At 37.8% G+C, this 23,774-nt stretch overlaps 2 protein-coding genes across 2 annotated transcripts in view; both read right to left on the bottom strand.

Moving 5' to 3' along the window:
- LOC121388514 overlaps positions 1–13,575 on the bottom strand; it is a 30,276-nt gene extending 16,701 nt beyond the window's left edge. Inside the window, exons 1-4 of the mRNA XM_041519877.1 lie at positions 13,362–13,575; positions 5,411–5,519; positions 4,543–4,673; positions 2,842–2,920 (exon numbers count right to left, since the gene is read on the bottom strand). Coding sequence (XP_041375811.1) covers positions 2,842–2,920; positions 4,543–4,673; positions 5,411–5,519; positions 13,362–13,543 — 501 coding nt within the window. The 5' untranslated portion in view covers positions 13,544–13,575. The remainder of the gene's footprint in view (positions 1–2,841; positions 2,921–4,542; positions 4,674–5,410; positions 5,520–13,361) is intronic.
- Positions 13,576–22,192: 8,617 nt separating this feature from the next.
- LOC121389335 lies at positions 22,193–22,795 on the bottom strand. Its single transcript, XM_041520931.1, has one exon. The coding sequence runs from the start codon at positions 22,793–22,795 to the stop codon at positions 22,193–22,195; it is 603 nt and encodes a 200-aa protein (XP_041376865.1).
- Positions 22,796–23,774: the final 979 nt, after the last annotated feature.

Raw genomic sequence — 23,774 nt, 5'->3', positions numbered from 1 at the left:
ACGTAGTCGCATTCTGTGTGGGAAGCCATGGCGTTGGATCAGGTTTGTCACATGTTAGTGCCTTTACCCGGACGTGGCGTCTGGTCTCTTCTTTTCGAAATTTGAAAACAATTTTTTTTTTAACATCAAGTTATGGTTTATGCAGCCAACTGCACATGTTGTAGGCATCTTGGCCGTTAACTGTTGTAAATAATCGACTGAACTTGACTAAATTCACTATCAAACCATAGGTAACTAAGGAGAAGCTTCACCATGTCACGTGATAAACAATGGCGGATAGGGCCGAAGTACCCGTATGTTCGGTTCCGAGAATACTGCACACCTCTACTGTGGATTAATTTTATCAATCCTAATAATTGGAAGTAAAAAGTTTGTTTTGTCTAAGAGTGTTCTAAAAACGGTCACACAATTTGGAGATGAGAAAAAGTTGAAGTTTGTTTTGTCTCAGAGTGTTCTAAAAACGGTCACACAATTTGGAGATGAGAAAAAGTTGAAGTTTGTTTTGTTTACCACTAGAACACATTGATTTATTAATCATCGGCAACAGGATGTCAAACATTTGCAAATTTTGACATATAATCTGAAGAGAGGAATCCTGCTGCATTTTTTTCATTAGTAGTAAAGGATCTTTTATATGATTCATCCCACAGAAAGGATAGCACATACCACAGGCTTTGATAAACCAGTCGAGGTGCACTGACTAGAACAAGAAATAGCCCAATGGACCCACCGACACGGATTGATCCTAAACTGACCACTCATCAAGCGAGCACTTTACCACTGGGCTATGTCCAGCCCAAAGATTGTAAGTTACCGGGTAACAGTAAAAATGCTTGGTACTAGCCGCTAAAAATTTTCTACACTGCCTTTAAGATTAAGGTCAGCAGCACAGAAATGTTAGTTAACAAGCATTTTGAGAGTACTGCTTAAAGCAATACATGTCCCCTACTGGGCCCAGCAAATTTTCTATCTCCTAAGTTCAAGGGCCATAACTCAAAATGGATAATTTGACATGGAAGTCAAACTTTATCTGTCACAGAAATTGATAAAGCTATACACAAAATTTCATTGAGGCATTGCCAAAAACAAGTCTGGAATTTTTTTTCTTCATAACTCCTAAGTTCAAGAGCCATAACTGTGTCAAATATGGGTAAATCATCATGAAAGTCAAACTTGATCTGTAACAGAATATTATTAAGCTATTGTGACGGAACATTCTCTTATTTGTTTTCGCCTGTGGCGATGTTAATTGTTTCAGAGGGCTGTGTGCAGCGTGGTTACGTAATACCACCGTGCGACGGTGGTTGAGCTGTTCCCAATATGCACTTAAGACCAGGTGGGCACCTTGTTACGTAATACCTCGCGCGACCGTACCCTCTAATACACACCCAGGCCATGTGGCCAGTAGTTACGTAATACCTCCGCGAGTTCTGTTTTACGACCTTGTTTTCCGAGCGGGGTCGTCAGCTAGTCTGACCATCTAAGAAAAAATGTCGTCTTGGTTGCTGTGGAAAATTCACATGATAGAGGGAGTACCGCAATGTGCCCCCAGGCGATATTCGGATTTTTGTAATAAATAGCTAGGATTTTAGAGATATCGGTGAGAAACAAAAGGAAGGCTCCCAGGGAACATTAGTCCATTTGGACTTGGTAAATATATATTTTTCTGCTCTGTTGTATAACCTTGATGTGATTGATGTGACTTTAAATATTTTAATACTGTATTATTTAGACAGTGTTTCCGGTAAACTGACGAAGTAAATTGTAGGCTTCACTGTCTAAAATTATTAAAGCTTAACCAGTCATCCTAGAGGACTGTAGGTTATTGTCTTTATGGTGATATGTACCAGTATTAATTCTGTATTACAAGGTTACTGAATGAGTAGTTAAGGGTTAATTAAAAATTAACCAGTTAGGAATAGAGTTGTAATTCCTTTATTAATTAAGTTCCCCTGGAAGCGTTTCTCAATTATCACACGTGTGTGTGTTGTATCACGGTGAAGTGATTAGAATATTGTGTAAACTAGACACTTAGTGATTAACTAATTAAGTGATTAGTTCTGGGTTGTTATTATTATTGCTGTTGTTAACTAATTAATTGCGGCAGTTATATTTGTCAGCTTAAGGTTAATACAGATTCCAAAGTATATTGTGTTTTGTTGTGTTTTCTAGTGAACTAAATGTGCTATATTACATATACTTTATATAAGATCGTATCTCTGTTTATACCTAGAGCCGAGCTACTCGGGTATACACTGCCCGATACAGAGAGATCTAATAGATATACAGTTAGGAGAGATATTTGGATAATCGTGTTTCATTCAGTTACGGGTATTATAGGATCCTCGTGACAGCTATACACAAACTTTCAGCTCAATATCTCAAGGCTTTGTGAAAAACAAACCCAGGAAAACTATATGCGGGACAGACGGTGGAACAGACAATCAGATAGCCAGGGGCAGAACGTAGCCCAGTGGTAAAGCACTCGCCTGATGCGTGATCAATCTGGGATCAATCTGCACCAGTGGGCCCATTGGGCTATTTCTCGTTCCAGTCAGTGCACCACGACTGGTGTATCAAAGGTCGTGGAATGGTACATATAAAAGATCCCTTGCAACTAATGGAAAAATGTAGCAAGTTTCCTCTCTATGACTATATGTCAAAATTACCAAATGTTTGACATACAATAGCTGATGATTAATAACTCAATGTGCTCTAGTGGTATTGTTTAACAAACAGTAACAAACTTTTTGTCATCAGACAGCTAGACAGGACGGAGATGAAACCTACAGTCTCCTCTGGTTGGACTTATTGGGGACTAATAAGTAGCAGAAAACTCACATAGTTAAGGTTAGGCTCTTCACCCTTAAATTGAAGAGAAGTCTCACTGTTAGAACAACGAACATTTACTCTGACTATTCTGTAAATAAAAGGAAACAAAAAACAATGATAGCATGCCTGTTTGTTAAGACAGGACACATTAATGAACTTGCATACTGGGATATCTTCATTTAGTGAACATCGTAAGCCCACAGCTACATGTAAAAGCTGATGGAAAATGACAGGTGTGGATAGCCACAAGTGACACGCATCTGCCATGATTGAAGAGACAAGGACTGGGATGTGGAGGTGGACAGCAAAAGAAGTTAAAAGATAGAAAGAAGTGCCAGATCGGGAAGAAATGAGATGGAATTCAAAGGAGAAAGGAAGAGAGGTAGTGGGATAAAAAAAGAAGAAAAAAACAAAACAAAAAAACATTGGGTGTTATTTTTATGCTTACCAATAGAAATACCATAAATTGTTTTGGGAACAAAGACAGAAAAAATCAAGTACTTGAAATTTAATGAGGTTTTACAAACAACAGAGAATTTTTTTTTCAGTATCTTGTCGTATTCAATACGAAAGTTTTAGAGATCACTATACAATTTTTAAAAATTAAACAGTAGTTGCCAATCAATTGCCAATCAATTTTCAATCGACTAGAAATATTGCTAATCACGATTTTGAACACAAAATCTTTCCTGGTCAGTCTGTTAAATAACAAGGTTATTGACACAACTTTTTTTTTTTTTTACAACCTATCAAACATTTCACATATATCACTATACATATTAAGGTTTTAAAAGTGACTACATTAATATTTTGGGGTAATCATTGTACATAATAAATATAACATATTTTACTGTAATTTCACTTGAAATCTACATTTCATAAATAGTACAATTTTAATATCACAAGATTTTTTTCAAACACAGTCGGGGGGGGGGGGGGGGGGGGGGGGGGGGGAGGTGAGACGTAGCCCAGTGGTAAAACGTTTGCTTGATGTGCAATTGGCTTGGAATCGATCCCTGTCAGTGGGCTATTTCTCGCTCCAGCCAGTGCACAACTGGTACATCAAAAACTGTGGTATGTGCTATCCTTTCTATGGAATGGTGCATATAAAAGATCCCTTGCTGCTAATCGAAAAGAGTAGTCCATGAAGTGGCGACAGTGTGTTTCCTCCCTCAACATCTGTGTATGACATATAATCGTAAATAAAATGTGTTGAGTGTGTCGTTAAATAAACCATTTCCTTCCTTCCTTCGAACACAGTCAGGTGCATTAGTAATGTTTAAACAAAAAATCTCCCATAGCAATTTTGCATTGGAATTTTTCCAGAGTTCTTAAAATGGAAATGTCATGAACCAAGTTTATTGTTATTGTAAAAAGATGCAAAGTGACGTTATTGGAATTTTGATGTCATTCAAATTCAAAATTAACTATATTATTACAATGCTTCCCCATGTTAAACTAAAAACTGGTCTACTAACCGTGACCCCTTTCAGAATAGTTCGGAGACACAGTTTAGATGTCGGTATGTTTTTATTTTTCATAATTTCAAGCAAAATATTAAATTTAAGGTTTAAAAGATGAAAGAAATAAAATGTGCCTTTGGTCAAATATATCAGATCAAACAATTACCATTGGATGTTACATTTATTGTGTACGAAGCCAAAACAAGGGTGCGAAGAGTGACTGTCGTTGACCTTAATTTCACATTACCTTGGTTTTGGAACTTGTTGAGTGTATTGTATTTGGAGTGTTCCTTGGTCAGGATCTCCATGAAATTTCAGAGAGCTCAGTGTGCCCAATGGAAAACAAAATGGTGGAATGGCTTTTGTTTGTTGATTAACCTAGAAAAAATAAGATGATTGGCTTAACAAAGTGTTTGGGATGGCTCACGGCTCAAAGGATGACTTGCTTTAATAGATCACTCGCTCAAAGTTCATGGTTACTGTTCAAGCTTCCTGGAAAACAACACAAGAGGCAAATGGGACCTAAATAGCTCATATGTTGGATTTGGAATTGGCCCGAAAAATAACAACATTTAGTCACAGCAATGGCAGAATCATTTCGACCATGTTTGGTTGAAACCTGCCTGGTGGAATCTGAGAAGAAGTTGAAAATGTCAGGAGTTGACAGATGTATCACCATGTCATAAGCTCCTATGACCCTTTGGGCCAGTTGAGCTAAAAATTAATAATAAATGTATCTGTATTTCAATTCTTGAAAAATTACATTTAATAATTTAATAATAAAAAGGTATATTTTGAATTATGCAAAAGTCTGAAATAATGGGTGGAGGAACAGAAAGAGAATGAGAGGGAGACAGATGGAGAGACAGACATACAGAGAGAGAGAGAGAGAGAGAGAGAGAGAGAGAGAGAGAGAGAGAGAGAGGGGGGGGGGGAAGAGTACAGAGAGAGAGAGAAAGGAGGGAGACAGTTGGAGAAAGACATACACAGAGAGAGAGAGAGAGAGAGAGAGAGAGAGAGAGAGTCTTTTACTTCAAGGATATGACTCTTGTCCATATCCTAACTGGCATCTATAAGCCATAATGTAGCTCTAGTTAAGATACAAACAAACCTACAGTGATATCTTTGGTATCCATGCAACCACTAACTGGGCTGATGAAGGCCTTGCATGGGTTGTAGTTGTAAATGTAGGGTCTCGTAACATCAGGATCTGGAATGCTGAATCTGTTAAAATAAATAAAACTGAGATACAAACTTGACAACGCATGTACATATGTAAGACTGTTTGTACTGGTGGTACACGTTTTCAGTGTGTGATTGTCAGTGTTCGAAATAAGCACTTGTCCGTTTGTCCCGACAAGTGAAAATCTATTTGGATAAGCAAAATGTGTCTCAGTGGTTGTCCAGTGGACAAGTAAAAATGTTCAATGCAGTTTCATTAAATTAAGCAACTACAATTTTAACATCATCCTGGTACTTGAATAAAACAAATCCATTTCTTTGGACAAGTGAAAATATTGACGGACAAGTAGATTTTTAGATGTATTTGTCCGGCAGAATAGTAAAAACTTTTGCTTATTTTTATCACTGATTGTGTGTATGTCACAAGGCGGTGGGTGGATATATAGAGGTTATTACCCTTGTGTTTTTCAGTATCGTCAATGTCATATATTAGCAGTGTTTGAGATTAACGGTATCCCGATATCCTGGGGATACCAGAATTTGATTTTGGATACCAGACTTCAAGAACCCAGTATCCCACCGGATTGCCATATAATACTAAATTCTCAGGTGGGATACCAGATTTTGAAATGTTAGTATCCAACTGGGATACTGGCCAAAATTTTTAATCTCGAACACTGTATTAGGAATAAAAATTGTATTATGCGAGCCTCTGGCAAGCATAAACATTATTTTTATTCCTAATATATGATACCGAAAAACACAAGGGTAATAATCTCTTTATCATATAAGCTCAAGCTTAATACAACGTGTTTTTGTAAACTGTACACGCAACTTTAATTCCAGTCCGCCATTACTAGATATTCAAATGATGTAAGAATATGTGGCGTGGTGTATTTTTGAATGGAAATGACGTCAAACTCAAATGACGTCATTTTTGATGTCCTTACATCAAAATAAAGTTATGCCTAACGTTTTTTGTTTTCTGAATGCTGGACAGCTTTCAGTGTCAAATTGCCATTGAAATGTTTTTATTTGATGACTATGAATGCATACGTCAATCATGGAGTGTCACCCAAGTACGTCAATAAACCTAGTGCCGAGACCTTGACTAATTTACATCTAATTTGCAGTTATCAAATTCTTAAAGTATGTGATCTGAAAAATATCACATACTTTGATTACACTGAAAATGTAAGATATTATATGATAAAGAGAGATTATTATATGAGTTTGTGTGTCTTACTGATTTTACGAAACAAGTGTCAGGATTATTGTATTACACAAGGGATCGCTCTAGTGATACATGAATCTGACACAAGTTTCATAAAATCAGTACGATTCACACGAGAGTGTAATAATTTCTTTATTATCCACATTATCTAAAAAATTATTTTTATGAATAACAAGCTAGGACCATGTCATAATAATAAATAATAATAATAAAATTCTTTATTTTCAGAGGGTAAACACATTCAGTACAAGGTGACTGGTCTCCCATGAGGCCCTCTCTAATCTATACATGATATTATACATACATACATTCAAAGAAACAACATCAACATACATGTAATATGTATAGCATGAGGAACAATAGCACATATTATGAATATATAAATAATATTTAAATCAATTTGTTAAGAAACTTGAGTCAGTGATAACTCAATACATCATAATTATTTTAACAAACACAAAATCAACAAACAAAGGTATATCTTAAAATTGATTATTATTTGAATAGTGCTTAAAATAACTGGATTTGAATGAGGCGAGGGATTGAGAATATTTTATCTTTGAAGGTAGTGTGTTCCACAGTTTAGCTCCCCTGCATGAAAAACTATGGCGATAAAATTCTGTTCTTGGTTTTAATTCATAAAGGTGATTATGTTGAGTTGACCTCAGATTTAAGGAGTGAATTTCTGAAGTTGTTTGAAACATTGTTTCTAGATATGATGGAGATAGTTTGTTGAGGACTTTGTAGACAAACTGGCAGGTTCTAAAGTCAATTCTCTCTTTGATTTTAAGCCATTTGAGAGAGCTAATTATTTCTGCAGTGGACATTTCTTTGCTTTTTTCAGCAATAAGTCTTGCAGCTTGATTTTGGATTTTTTGAAGTTTTCCTATAGAATGTTTTGAACAGGTTCCCCAAATTGTGGAGCAATAGTCTAAGTGAGGTAATATGTAAGAGCTGTAGAATATTAATCTGGTCTTTTGGTCAAGATATTTTCTGTTTTGTCGAAATATGTATAATAAATAAGAAGATTTTTTAATAATGGCATTTATGTGGTTAGCCCATGTCAGTGTTGGGTCAATGTGTACACCAAGAAGTTTTTCAGAAGTGGAACATTGCACTGGTATGTGATCTACATATACAGTCAATGCTGTTGAGGTTTCTGCAATCGAGGTAAGTTTTTTAGAAGAACCAATAAGCATGATTTTAGTTTTATTTAAGTTAAGAGACATCTTATTATGGTTGCACCAAAGACTCACCTCATTCAAATCTAACTGGACATGTTTTTCTAACAGAGATATGTCATCAGCTACAGATGTGGAGCTTACATCATCAGCAAACAGATCCATGACACAATGCTTTGCATAGAGTGGCAGATCATTGATATATAATGCAAACAAAGTGGGGCCAAGTACTGATCCCTGTGGGATGCCATATGAGAGATTAAGAGGATCAGATCGGGCTTTGCCAAGAACAAGTTTGTTTTCTACCCGAGAGATATGATTCAAACCATTTTAGAGATTTTGAATCAAAGTGATAGATGCTTAGTTTCTTCATGAGTATATCATGATCTATCATGTCAAATGCTTTTTTAAAATCAATGAATGTAGCTGAGACAAATTTACCATCATCTACTGACTTTTGCCAATTATTAACAAGTCTAAGTAGAGCTGTTTCACAGGAATGTTTGGTTCTAAATCCAGATTGGTATTCATAAAGGAGTTTGTATTCTTCGAAGAATTCAGATAATGCTTTATGCACATGTTTTTCCATTATTTTAGACATTATTGGCAATATAGAAATTGGTCTAAAGTTTTCACACTTTTGTCTATCCCCAGTTTTAAATAATGGAGTTATTTTTGCATGTTTCCATTGCTCAGGAAATATCCCTGATGTTATGCTGTTGTTGATGATGGTTACAAGTGATGGGGTTATAACAGCTGAAGCCAATTTAACAAAGTGTGGTCCTATGTCATCTAATCCCATTGATTTTTTTTACATCACAGTTCTGAAGTTGTTCAAATACAAATGCATTTGAGACTAGTGGAATGGTGAACTTGACAGTACTTGGTATTTTACTATCAACAAAATCTGATAATTGTTTAAAGGTGTTGTTATTGGAAGGTGTAATGGTTGATTTTGCCTGTTCAATTACATTGATAAAATAATGATTAAAGTGATTACATATGTTTTGTTTGTTTATTACTTGGTGGTTGCTGTCATCCTTAATGGAGGCTATGGAAGTGTTATTTTTGGGTTTAAGATTTCGAAGAATTTTGTGAATGGCAGCTGGGTTTGATGTGTTTCCTTTAACAGCATTTCGCAGGCATCGATATTGAAGCGTGATGTGATGATTCTTTTTAATAGGTGCAGCCTTCGATTTATAAACAATGCAGACAGGGAAGTGGTCACTTATTCCAAGTTTGGGTACAAAGCAGCGATTAACCTTTGCTTTGCTTGTAACATAAATATGATCAATAAGTGTTGAAGAATTTTCCGTAACTCTTGTTGGCTCATTAATTATTTGCTCTAGATTATATGCTTTACAGATATTAATAAATTCAGAATGTTTTGATGTTAGCAGGTCTATATTAAAATCACCCATTATAATCAGTTCTTTGTTAAGTGTGATAGCTTTTTCTATATTGGCATGAAATTGTTCAAACCATATAATCTTGGCATTTGGTGGTCGATAAAGAAAAGCCACAAGAATAGATTTAGATTTATATGGAAGTATTTCCAACCATATTACTTCAACTTCATCACTTTCTAAATCCACTCTTCTGGTGTAGGCAAGATGCATAGCTATATAAGCAATAACACCACCGCCATGTTTGTGAGTTCTCTCGCGTCTTTCTGGTTTATGAAACCCATTGATATTTAATATGCTGTCTGGCATTATGTTGTTTAGTTTGCTTTCTGTTAGACCTAGAATACTGACATCTTGAGCAAGTAGACTAACTTGATAAAATTTTGATCTTATACCTTGGATGTTAAGATGTGCTATTGTTAACCCTTTTGCAGATTCAAAACCAAAACATATAGTGTCATCATTGTATATCCAGGAAACATCAGGAACAACATTTATCTGAGTAAACTTGAATGGATCAGGCAGAAGAGTATATTTATCTCCTAGCTTTTCAAATGCATCATTTTCAATATATGAAATAATATGTAAATAATGAAGACACATGTTAACATTCATAAAACCAACTGGTAATAAAAACATGAGAGGAGTATTTGTAACTCCTAAAGTGTCCTTGCTATTAATACAGTGTTTATCCAAGCTTTTCACTGGTATATCTACTGCAGGAGCAGTTTGTAGACATTTGTCTACAGTGACATGGGAATCTATAGTGGACAAAAATATTTTACATTTGTTAACAGATTTCTCAGTACAACAATTTGCTTGATATTTATCAGGGGAATTATAATAGTTGCATTTCATGGGTTATGGATCATCAGTAGTAGCAGAAATGACTGGTTGGACAATATTAAAACTATTTTTTATTGTGATAGGGTTAGGCCTATTTTGTTTAGTAATATGTTTCGTACATGAACAGTTTTGCACATTACTGTCACAATGTCCACACAAGCTATCCAACACAGAATATCTATTTGCCAGTGTAAGAACTATCTTATGGGTGCTCTGTTGACCCATCCTGGTGGTGGTGGAGGTGGCAGCCACTGGGGAAACCATGGTTGGTTGGGTCGTGGGCCGTACAGTCCAGTATGAGGAGGGAAATGATAAGGATGTTTCAAACGTAACTAAAAAGAGACGACAAAGCAACGCCACTTTCTGAAATAATGTCATTTTGATACGCGTTTACACAGATCTAAGACTGGTGAAGCTGCATTAAGTCACGACGTTGCTTCACAAAATTACATCATTGGTTGTGCACGTGAAATCATTATGACATACCTGGGTCCTACTGGTTATACAGGGCTTCTAGATTATGATAGCCCCACTCCCATGGCTTGTGATAGTCAATGTTGGGCTAGTAAATAACTAATACTGCCATGCCCGACGGCAAGTGAATTTTGTTTTTGTCAAATGCTGTATTTAAGTATGTTGTAAATATGAACATCCTGCCTCCACCCCCACCCCCCAATCATAGTGTTTTAATCTTTATCTTCCTCTTTAGGTAGCATATCCGATTATTAGTATTAGTAACATGGTATTAAGTAAAGAAGGGCAAGTGAATTTTTAATTGTGGCTTTTAAATTGTTATAATCACTGATCCCGTGGCTAGTGCATTAAATGTAAAAATTCAAGAAAAAAAAGAGAAAGAAATGTTTTATTTAACAACTCCCTCAACACATTTTATTTTACGGTTATATGGCGTCGGACATATGGTTAAGGACTACACAGATATTGAGAGAAGAAACCCACAGTTGCCACTTCATGGGCTACTCTTTTCGATTAGCAGCAAGGGATCTTTTATATGCACCATCCCACAGACAGGGTAGTACATACCACGGCCTTTGATATACCAGTCGTGGTGCACTGGCTGGAATGAGAAATAGCCCAATGGGCCCACCAACGGGAATCAATCCCAGACAGACCATGCATCGAGCGAGTGCTTTACCACTGGGCTACGTCCCGCCCCTAAAAATTCAAGAAGCCCTGGGTTATATCTTGAACTATGTGGATAATAAACGTGTATGTGTAAATTTCTGATCCTTCTTTTATTCCTTTGTCATTATTATTATATATTACGTACTATGAACAGCAATTAAGAAAATATCTGCGGCAAAAAATGTGTCTCAAAATGTTTTTGAATATAGTCCACAGTGTTGAAGAATAATGAAAAAATATAAGACCATCTCCACAGCAATTGCAGGAGTTGATCAAGTATTACGTATATTGCTTATTATGTATTATCCATCATGCATTATCTATTATGTATTATCAGGGTTTCCAGGGCTCGAACTTAAGAATTTGTCTCCTACAGCAATTTTGTAAAGAATTGCCATGGGTGAAATGGTGCACCGACGGCAATTTTGAGCCTCCCTATGGCAATTATATATACATAGACCCTAGTTTTTAAACACTACGGCATATGGGCCCTTGAATCTGGATAAATGATTTTGTATTCATCTGTTATCAGAGAAATTCAGGGTGGAGTAGATGGTAAAACAAAAAGACTTGCAGCATTAATATATATATAGGCCTATATATTTTAAGTCGGGCAAGTGAAAAACCCCAAAGGCAAGTGAAAGTGCTGTCAACACTTGCCCAAAGAGCAAGTAAAAAAAATTCTTAAGCGCGAACACTGATATATATCATTTGAAGTGAAGAAACTATATACTATAATATTGTGAATAATATATTGTTCTCTAGACTGGCGGTCCAGTAGAAATTCAAGTGGGCTACTAAATTTTAGTTGGTTCTGGTCCGATGGGCTAGTGAAATATTTTCCATCCAGCACCTCTGAGTAATTTTAAGGCCATGAGAATGAAAGTTATAGATTTGCGTCTACCGCCTGCATGCCGTGAAAGGTACTGCTGAAAATGTTCATTATTTACAAAAATTTCATTATTTGCACAAAAAAGGCACTTAATGATCATCACACAAATTCAAGTTCCAAATCGTCAATAGTGGTAATGTCTACGAGGTCCTTCGTGCCAAAACTGCCATCTCCGTGATAAATTCTGAAGTGTAGCCCAGTAGAGCATTGAATCCTCAAGCAATATATTCCAAACATTGACGAAAATTGCCGAACTCTTGATGTGTCAAACGATGTGACTGGTCCTTCACCTATCCAAAGGAGACACTGAATCATATAGACCCTAGCTAGCAAGTTACAGCTCAATTACAATGAAATAAAAAAAATTCAATAGTTTATATTCCACCTTCAAACATGTCAAAGACCTCATTTGGACTTGAATCTAATATGGAAATAATAGATCAATAAAAAATAATGAATAATGAAAAATTAAAAAAAGCCTCATGTGATTTTAAAATTGTTCGGACGCAAATCTATAACTTTCAATCTCTTGGCCTAATCAAGACACACTCTAGTTATTTTAGATGGTATTCCCCTGTTTAAACACCACATTCTTTAGCTTCTCTCTCTTATAACCTTATCCAAATGTGTTGATACGTAGTATTAAGCACTACATACACACTACATAATACACACTCCTGAGCACACTCTAAATTGCCTTATAACATGTTCTGGATTTTCTATTAATTTCAAATATGAACTGGCATTTAATAAGTGCCCCCCCCCCCCCCCCCCCGGTTGCTGCCATCTTCCGACACCTATGATATATATATATATATATATATATATATATATATGCATCGGAAACGGGGGGGTGGGGGGCTGGGGGTGGGGGGGGGGGGCACTACATAATACACACTCCTGAGCACACTCTAAATTGCCTTATAACATGTTCTTGATTTTCTATTAATTTCAAATATGAACTCGCATTTAATAAGTGCCCCCCCCCCCCCCCCCCCGGTTCCGACGCCTATGATGATATATATATATATATATATATATATATATATATATATATATATATATATATATATATTATTATTATGGTACTATGCACTGAAACTGAACAGAATATTTTACTTCCGGGTATTGTCACTCTTTATTGAGTCACTGAATCGACTAAAGTAACATGTTTAGACTAACCTTGGTTTATTTCCAACACCATTTAATGACGAAAAATCTATCGTACGAGTGCTGGTTGAACATTTGCAGTTATTAACTTTAATACATTCAGATGCATCAACAATCACCACTGTCACTGTGTAACAGAACAAAATAGTCAATCGACTAAAAATATACTGTCCAAAGCTAAACTTCGACATCATGATCTGTCACGTGCATACACAGTTGTTATGGTCTCGATCTCTCCCAGTCATTTATCGAAGTTTCATAGCCTGGTTCGTATGCTTAAACAGAAAAGGCCTCAGATTACAGTTATCTTCCCATTTGGTTGATATATGTTTTATAAGGCCTCAGACCACAATTAATTTCGCTATATGTTTCTATATAGCCTTAGTGGCTATAACATTTTTATTAATATCAGCAGGCCCGTGAAGTTTTGTATGTACCTTTGCCTGCACGGGGGACACATACCCTGAAAAGGACAACCCCTGTTGTCCAGCTCTTTCTCCCAGCATATTGGTTTAAACAGACACACCCTCTAAACCAGGCCGGAGTACACCCATTTTACACAAAAAGCACTACTTTTGCATGGGCCGGAATTACCACAAACAAGTCTTCAATGTCAACAAGTTACACATGTTTACAAACTACATGCTCTCCCCTGTCAACTTCAGTCAAATAGTTGCCACTTCATAGCTGTCTGCCATGAAATAATCACAGTCAAACAGCAGACTACTCGCGCGGTGAAACTTCCGGATTTTGGACAACCAAATGGGAAGATAACTGTAATCTGAGGCCATAATACAGCCTTAGTGGCTATAACATTTTTTATTAATATCAGCAGGTCCATGAATTTTGGTATGTACCTTTGCCTGCCTGGGGGACACATACCCTGAAAAGGACAACCCCTGTTGTCCAGCTCTTTCTCCCAGCATATTGGTTTAAAAACACCCCCCCCCCCCCCAAACCTGGCCCGAGTACACCCATTTTACACAAAAAGCACTACTTTTGCATGGGCCGGAATTACCACAAACAAGTCTTCAGTGTCAACAAATTACACGTTTACAAACTACATGCTCTCCCCTGTCGCTTCAGTCAAATAGTTGCCACTTCATAACTGTCTGTCATGAAATAATCACAGTCAAACAGCAGACTACTTGCGCGAACAAATTTCTGGATTTTGGACAACCAAATGGCAAGATAACTGATCTGAGGCCAGTTTACAGCAAACGCTTTCCAACACAAAACGTTTTAGTGTTTTTATCAAAACATGAATGTTGTTCAACAAAATATGTAGGCCTACTTATAATAATTTATAAAAAAATATTTTAAATATTTTAAGACTAATTACAAAATGGAGTCCTCGAGAAGCAATATTTTAGGAAAACGAATAGGCCTATAACAAATCTGATGTCTTGCAATCGTATTATAAGTTGAGCAAATAAATAGTTATAATGGCAAACTATTTTGGTTAAAAATATAAGCTGCATTCTGAGTTTTAATAAATATATAAACAGATATCCAGAAAGATATTTATGTTAAAACATATAAGGAACATATATTTTTTTTGGCAAGTATCTGTGAGGACAATTTTGCCAGCAGACGCCGTGACAATCATGTGACTTCAATAACTAGATAGCAATACAATTTAGAACAGACAAAAAAAAATCTTTGAAAATCATAGAAAAAAGGTGGCAAACTTTACTGGATGCGTAAATATTGGAGCACCATACCCAATAAACCAGACATTCATGTACGCTTCATTGATGATATTTGAGCATGGAGCAAGGCCTCTCCATTGGAAATCCACATTTTTTTTGACATCTTAAACCAAAAAGACCCTCAGATAAAATTCACATTACACATGGATAATAACTTGGTACCCTTTCTGAATGTTAAAATCATATCTAGCGACTCCTCCTTTGAGACAGACCTGTATCACAAAGAAACAGCTTCTCACAGGTACTTAACACCATCCAGTTGCCACCCCAGACATGTATTCCGTGCAATACCTTACAGTGGAGCTCTCCGGATTCTCAGAATCTGCAGTAGACCAGAGTAGGCAGACTAACACCTAAAACAGTTCTGTACCTACCTCCATCAATGTGGCTACACAAAAAGTAGAGTTACTAACATCTTCAAGAAAGCTAAACAACATACTCGAGATGAACTCTTAAATTACAAACAGCCCAACACTAACTCCAAAAGAACACTTCCCTGGGTTACTACATTCGACTCACGCCATCCCCAACTCCGTAAACTGGCTGCAGACACCAACATCCTTACCACAAGTAACAAAATGTGTCAAGTGCTAGAGGAGACCAAACTGGTAATTGCGGAAAAACGAAATGCTACCATTGGCAACATTCTGAGGGCTAACAAACTTAAACTCCCGACATCAGATAAAACTACCTGGGGTTGTCGCCCGTGTCACACGCCCAGGTGTAAAACTTGTGAAAAAATTACATTGACTCTTCTTTTGTTACTTTCCCCCAGTCGGCTTATCCTGTTATTTGTTTAGTCTTTTAACTTGACATTTTCACTTGAACTGTTTTTATTCACCTGTTTTTAATGCTGAACTCCTGGTTTTATGTTTAGTTTGCTCCTGAGGATGTCAGCATTTAGCTGACGAAACGTTGAGCTTTTTAACTTGAGATTTTTAATTGTGGTTTTTAGACAGAGACTTTATTTTATCAAAGAGTAGATTACAACAGTAAAACATAAAATTGGTGTAACTTCAAAACTTCTCGACTTACACTTATTTTAAAAATGAAAAAAGTGCCCGAAAAGGAAGCAAGCAACGGATTAATTCAATATTAATAAAAAAAATCTGTAGATAGGCAGTAGAAATTAAATCTAGAATTTCAAGAGTTTTCACTTGTAAATTTCATAGAAACTGACATACAATACGAAATTCGCGGTGTCCTCCTATTTTGCCTACAAACCCACTTTGCCTACACCCATTTTGCCTACAACCCAGTTTGCCTACACTCAGTATGAAAAGATGATAACCCCAGTTAAAAGTGGAACATTCCATGTATGGTCCCTATGTATAAAATAACATGACAAAATAATATGACAAACACATATTTTATTATAAAAACGATTAACATTACACAACAAAAACTATTAAACTATTAAAATGACCCAGAAATGTTAAACAAATATTTTGTACAAAGTTCAAAGTCATATTTACAACTGCAATTTTAGCAAGTGGCTGGCTAGTAGGGTCAATATGGCGCCTAACCCCCAAAAAATTGCAAGAAATCGTTTTTTTGATGGTTTTATGTGTTGTTGGGTCTGGAGAACAACATATGAAAAGTTGGACAGAATTGGACCACCGGAAAAGGGTCAAACATGACGTCAACAGAAAATGGTTGCTGGGCTAAAACAATGACTAATATTTACGATTTCTGCTGAGTTCAACTGTTTCAAACCATTGTAAGTATGAAGAGTACTTACATAAACTAATATCTTTGTATGAGAATTATTCTATAGCATCATGGTGTCCCTTATGACGGCATGCAGTGGCGGATCCGGGGGGGGGGGGGGGGGGCGCACGATCCGCACGCCCCCCTATTCGCGGCAGACGTTTTATTTTTTACGTTATATTTTACTCTCAAGATTGCAGGAAATCTGCGCCCCCCACCCCCCTTATAGAAAATCCTGGATCCGCCACTGGCAAGACGAGGAGGAGAACCCCAAAATTTGCAAAATAACATGTCTCTAGCCATTGTTTCTACTTTGACAATAACCCACCAGATCAGTCTTGTTCCTCTTCATCTGATATTGGCTCCTGTGACATATTATCACAATTGCTATCCTGGCAACGTCCACAGGCACTTGTACAATCCATTCCATGCTTTCTACAGCTGCATCTGAGCGTGTTACAACCAGCTGAACAGTTGCAGTGGATCATCTGAAGTAGAATGTCAGGAGCAGAACTCTTATCCATCATAATCGGAACTAATCTTTTGCAATGAACATCCCAACCCCATTCAGTCGGGTCCATACCCTCACTAGTGCCTATCCACACCATAATTTGATAGTGCGTCCTCAGAGAGTGAAATTTCGTGGCTGAAGCCGTTGGAGGAAGTCGTTCTGGTGTGACGAATGTCTTAGCTGTTGCAACCTTCTTACAAAGTAAACTATACCTCATGGATTCCAGGGAGTCCCTTTGATTGCCACCAAACAATGAAATCATTGCCCTGGAGCCAGCATTTTCCACAGCAACTTTGTCATTCTTGGGTGAACAAATGACTGTTGAGCAACTACGTAAGACCGAATCATACTTGATGATCCTTTGGAAACAGGTTTTTTTTCCAATCCCAAATATCCTGGACGTTGTATCACATCCGGTAAATACATGGGTAAACAGAAGATCAACACATACTCTATCACTTAGTAGTTGTTTTAGAACCCCAATGTTATAAACATATGGTGTGGATTTGTCTGAGCGAAAGTAGATATCCTTGCAATCCTTAACCTTTGCATGATACAGGAGAAGGATCAACAAGTCTGTGTCTTCCCCGATGAGAGTTGTAGACTTGTAGGAAGACATAGAAATGGCCGCTTGCACTATATTCACGTCTGCATCTCCCTCAGCCTGGATGACATCACAGCCTTTGTGCCGTAAGCAGCCAGCAATGAGATCAATCATAGTCTGTTTGTTTGTCTCGTTTCAAAGGAAATCCTCCTTTTTCCCAACGAACTTAGTTGCATCTGATATGTTGACTATATTTGTGATCTTATTTACACCACGTCGCTGATGTGTGTTGTCCTTTATGCTTGGCCCTTCGCCATAGCCGTCAAAAACAACAGTGGCACTACCATAGTGATTCAAAGTGAATGACGCATATGTATCAGCAATTGAACTGTACATGGATCCCTCATTCCATTTCAAACGATGTAGAAGAGATCCTCCATCTAGAACATAGTGCTCGGTGTCTGGAATAGCCTGACAAACTGCATCATCAGATAGGGCAGCGACATGATTCCTCAATGCTTCCACCAGTTGTGCCTTATCAGGTTTGCGTAAACAATTCTTGGCTTCAAATAAAGATGGTGGATATGGGCAAAGTTCGTAGCTCATTACATCATTAAGGCAAAGATCACCCGACTGTGATACTACAATGAATCTTTGGAATAATAGAGCTGGATCTACTGTTCTGTCCTCACTAACCTTGATGGCCCGGGCAGTTGCTAGCGTCCTGACTTTTGTGCGAATATGAAAACACAGACTGTCCTTCCATCTTTTTCACTACATCACTGCCTACTGCGTAAAGGTCATGCACATTTACATCTTCATTGGCACTGATTCCAGTTATTATATTGCTCAATTTTGCATTTTCAGAGAATGGAGAAACACGTCCAAGTTTTTCTGCAATTTTCTTCGAGTCCACTTCATCTCTGGTCATCCTTGAAACGGCTGCCTCTTTATGCTGTTCGCTGATAGTATAGACATTCCTAGTGAATTCCTGCATGGCATAGTTGTAAACTGATGTTACAGTGGAAGACATTGTCCAAACAGCTCTCTGATGTTCTGTCATGCCACTTCCTCGTGTAAGCCCTCCTGTACTTTTAAGGGACCTCATCAGTGTTTGTTCAATCACTAGATCTGAACTAAGACCAGCCCAATACTGGTTGGTGCGTCTGATGACATGGAATCCATTTGTGAACTTCTGATAAACTGCAGGGTTGTCAGTTTCCAATGCGTTCATCTTCTGAAGGTATAAATAACCAGACTTGAGGTAATTTGCATGCCCAGCCGCTGCGAATATGGGTAGACAATCGGATATAGCATGGAGGAGCATTTTCCATGATCCTGTACGGTCGGCCTCGATTAGTTCCCTGGCAACTCCAAGCATTTGCTGATAATTCAGCCATAGTTTACTTGTTTTTGAATAATCTGATAATTCACCTTTTTTCAAGGTCAGCGCATCATCACTCCTTTTGATACAATCAGACTTCAGCAAATAATCCAAATCAATTTCACCAGTCTTCAGTTCAGTGTATAACCATTCAAGTTCTTTCAAGTGATTTGCAGTGCCTGGGAAATCATCAATGAATTTAGCTATAATTAGATCTAAAAGGCACTGATCAACAAGAAGATGCCCACGAAATGCTCGCTGCACAGCTTTTCCAGTCATCATATGTATTACTGCATTTCCACCGTATATTGTCTCCATGATGTCCCTCAGACCACTCCCATCCATCAGTGTTCCTATGACCCCAAAAAGATTCATGAATGTATGGAAGCTCCCTAATAACAACACAACATCTCTTAGTGGACTGTTGTCTGATACCTCGTTTATAATCTCTGAAGCTTTCCAAAACAGCGGCTGGTCGAACGTAATGATTGGTGGGACGTTGTGTTTACCAGCGAGCTTGCATATGTACTCAAGTGTAGAGAAGATACATGTCTTGTCTCCAGAGTACAAGTCAATCATTGGTAGGAAGACTATGGAAGACTGGCCAGGATGAACACATTCCTTGTGTAACAGATGCATCATTCCCTGCCGATTGGGTGACGTTTGCCTGAATCGAATGGACATCTCCCACAATAGATCAATGTTATGATCAAATGCACTTAGAAATGGCAAAGGCTGAAATTCAACATTGCGACGGATGTTTTTTGCCCAACGGTATTCCTTAATGTCAACCTTTGTCATATCAATGAGTTTCAAGTCAGATATATTTCGCCTTTGAGTCGTGTGATTAACTTGGTTTCCTGGTGTTGTGGCTACAATCATCCCCATTCCATGGAAAGTGCCTTTTCCATCTAGGGTAACTATGTTGTGATCGATGTTATCTGCCGCAAATAACAACATCATATCATCGTAATCTCCACCTAAGACATCGGGTACAACTGAACAAGTGGCATTCTCCTCAAACCTTTGCACTTCAGAGTATGAAGAGAAAAACCCCATAGTAGACAAACTGTCTATCAGGAATCGAGATCTGAATATATGGTGCAACTGCACTGCGAGCCCAATCTGTAAAGGTGATATGGCAATCCTTGGACGAACTGTTTGAACGATGGACTGGCCAATACTTGCCACTTTTCTACAAGTGTCCTTTCCAACGAAAAGGTGCCGAAGCATAGACCGCAAACTTTCTGGTACATATTGCAAGGCAGGCTCTAGTTTTAGTTCTGAAGCATTTGGATACTCGTCATTCACAGGCATAGTCATAGCTTTGATATCACTTTTGAGGAGTCTAGCGGCAGTTTCTATTATGGCTCTCTTCTGGGCTTCCTCATCATCTTCATTCGGCATGCTGAAGTAACTTCGAAGGAATCGTCCAGTCTTTTCATGGAAAGTCACAATGTCATGTATTCCCTCACCTTCAGCTACAAATATCGAGTCTCCGTAGTGTTTCATCATTTGGGTCTTTAGATACTGATTCCCATAGACAACAGACTCGTTATCATTTAAATACTCCTTCATTTTATTTGCAAGGTCGCTAATAGTAAACTGTTCTTCATCATTGTCCTCAAAGAAAGCACACATCTTAAGAAATGCTTGTTCCTGGTCCGTGTCCCTTGGTCTCCCAACTTTCTTTTGTTTACTACCACTAGGATCTACCCTATACTGCATAGGAATATCCCGAAAAGTGCGAAAATGTACATCACAAGAATGATGGTACAAACAGTCTGCTGCATGCAAATCTCCGCCATAATATTCAACGCGTCCTTTGACAGTAAATGCCCATTCATCACCACGTCTCGTACAGCTGACCAATATTTTATCTACAAATGAATCTGTTTTTACACAGCTATAGTCATCACAATTAGCAAGTTTGGTACCCTGATTTAACTTCACAACTTTATTCCCACAGAATAAGCAGTCCGTTTTGCTATTGTAAGGTCCAACTCAAAGACGCGCACTTCGTTTGAGAGATGGGGTAGAACACAACTTAGTTTTCTTGTGTATTGCAATATCTTTTTTATTGATGTAATTCAAACGACACGATTTGTGCACTACAGTTCCATCTGCTACAATGATGTCATCACCTCTCTCGATACTTGAATTGCTAATACCTTCGGCTCCCTTTTTACCAATTTTAACGTAGTCTTCATTATCTAATTCCTTCTGGCATAAAGGACATTTTGCTTGATTTGTGCTCATTTTCAAGCCCTGAAATTGCAGCGGCAGTATATGTCACTAGCTGTTGTTGTTCATCATATATGTACGTGGTCTATTCCTGCGAATGAAACTATAATGAAAACTTTACCTAAAATGATGCAGTTGGAGTAAGATCATCATTAATGCAGTATCACATTCAAAATCATAGAAGAAACTGTTCTACGGAGGTCGCAGCGATGACTGCGTGTGTCATCATTTCACGAATATGACATATTTTACAAGCGACTGAAGTGACGTCGTGGATGACGTCAGATTTGGACGTCACATTAGGATGACGTCACGTTTCTAGTTCAGCAATGATTTATATACTTTCTACTAATGCTAAAAAATAGTTTGTGAACTTAAAAAGGTTGGAAACGGTAGAATCCATCAGCTAATAGTAGATATTTGCATTTTCCTCCCTTGGCAGCCATCTTTCTTTGACATCATGTTTTGACCCTTTTCAGTGGTCCAATATCGTCCAACTTTTGATATGATGTTCTCCAAATATAATAGTACAAAAAAACTTCATAAAACGTTTTCTTGCAATTTGTTTAGGGTTTGGGGGTATTTTCAGCTTATTTTGACCCTACTAGGCAGCGTCTAAAAACTCTAAAGGAGTTTTGCGGCCTTGTTGAAGATGATTCTTCAGCCTCATAAGGCGTGTAGCAATATCACGATACACCCGCTTTCGTGGTACTGGAGCTGCTCCATGGTCAAGTTGGATCAGTGTCCTTCTGGTTTTCTCTTCAACGTCTTCAGTTTATTTATGAAGTCATAAATGTTAGGGTGAACTTTTGTAAGAGAACGGTTCAGCTTGGAATGCCACCCTTCAAGGTGGTTATTGGTTCTAGGGCCAATGTTGCCATGCTGGTTCCACGTAGCTACCTCGAACAAGGAGTCATCATCAACCCACGTTGTTGTCACATAGTCTGTAAATTCAGTTACATGGGGCAGGTGATCAGGTCGCTCATTCATAATGTCTATCCACACATCTTGAACATGATCGATAGGCAGCAAAGGCAAACTGGCGGCACGTCTAACTAGAGTTTGTACCCCTTGATCAGCACGATACAGTCTCATAAGTCCAAGCCCCTGAACTTTTCGCAGCATGCACTGACTGAAATGAAACAAACAACCACGTGTGTCGGCATCTGGGAAAATCTCCTCGATTGCTTGAATTGCTGCAATCTCAAAGTCAGTCTGTACAACTTCAGGTGACAAGTCAAACCCGGTCTTTTCCTCAACCACAGAGCTCAGCTGGTTAAACAATCTCACATATGTTGCCCTTGTTCTGTTCGGCATTAGGGCAAATGCAACAGGAACCATCGTAGCACCAGATAAACAGTGAATCGAATACAGCTGATCCCACAAACCAGGACACGCTTAAAACGTACCATCCATGAATAGGGTTTCAGCTTCCTGCATTCTAACAAGCATTTCATCGGTTGCAAATACAAGTAATTTGTCGTCATCGCCATCATTTATTGCCAGGAAACGTTTGTTATTTTTCGTTTCGACCCAATAATCACGTAGATCTACCTCCGACCGACTTGTTGGAAGTTTGGGCAACATCTTACGTCTGTGACGGTATAGACCGGAGTCAAGACTACTGAATGACGGTACGATAGCTGCCTATTCATCGGTTAACATACCAACCTCCTCATTGTATATATCTTGTACTGGGAGCAACTCATTCGGAACACGAGTCCTGAGTGTGCTCAATAATCGTACAGCATCCGGATCTTCGATCTGAGGATGACTGTGTACAGACACAGACTTCATATAGTCGTCTACTGTACTGAGCCTACCACTGCACCCCGTAAATGTGTAGAAGACTGGCGACGGACATTCAATCGGTATCGGAAACCTGCATATAAAACTTGTTGGCCACCTTTTTGTGACGTTATAAATTCAATTCTCTGTAACCCAGCCATAGTGCAACGATATAGCAACCTATTCTGCACATACAGCTCGATATATACATATATATGTTTTGGAAGCCATTTCTGATAATCCTTATGATTATATAAACATTTAACTTTAATCCTATATCAAAGAATCATGGATGCCATTTAACACTTTGATCACATATTAAGGATCGCAGTATGGGATCATTGGACTAATACTAATCACAATAAAGAGCGTGAAATCACCTTTGCGCCACTAAGCCCCAATTACATTACTTCTGTTAATTGTAATCTTAATTGTTTATATAATACAATGTTACCCAATGTTTTTATGTTGGTTTGTGACAAAAAGTAATAGGGATTGTCCCACTATTAACTGGGGATGTCACGTTGTCATA

The sequence above is a fragment of the Gigantopelta aegis genome, chromosome 14 (genome assembly GCF_016097555.1).
Source record: "Gigantopelta aegis isolate Gae_Host chromosome 14, Gae_host_genome, whole genome shotgun sequence".
NCBI classification, from domain to species: domain Eukaryota; kingdom Metazoa; phylum Mollusca; class Gastropoda; order Neomphalida; family Peltospiridae; genus Gigantopelta; species Gigantopelta aegis.
Note: the sequence above shows the minus strand (reverse complement) of the source record. Positions and strands in the feature narration are given on the sequence as shown.

What these genes read in the sequence shown, in the direction of transcription:
- LOC121389335 (XM_041520931.1), bottom strand. Translation starts at nt 22,795, where the DNA reads ATGGTTCCTGTTGCATTTGCCCTAATGCCGAACAGAACAAGGGCAACA.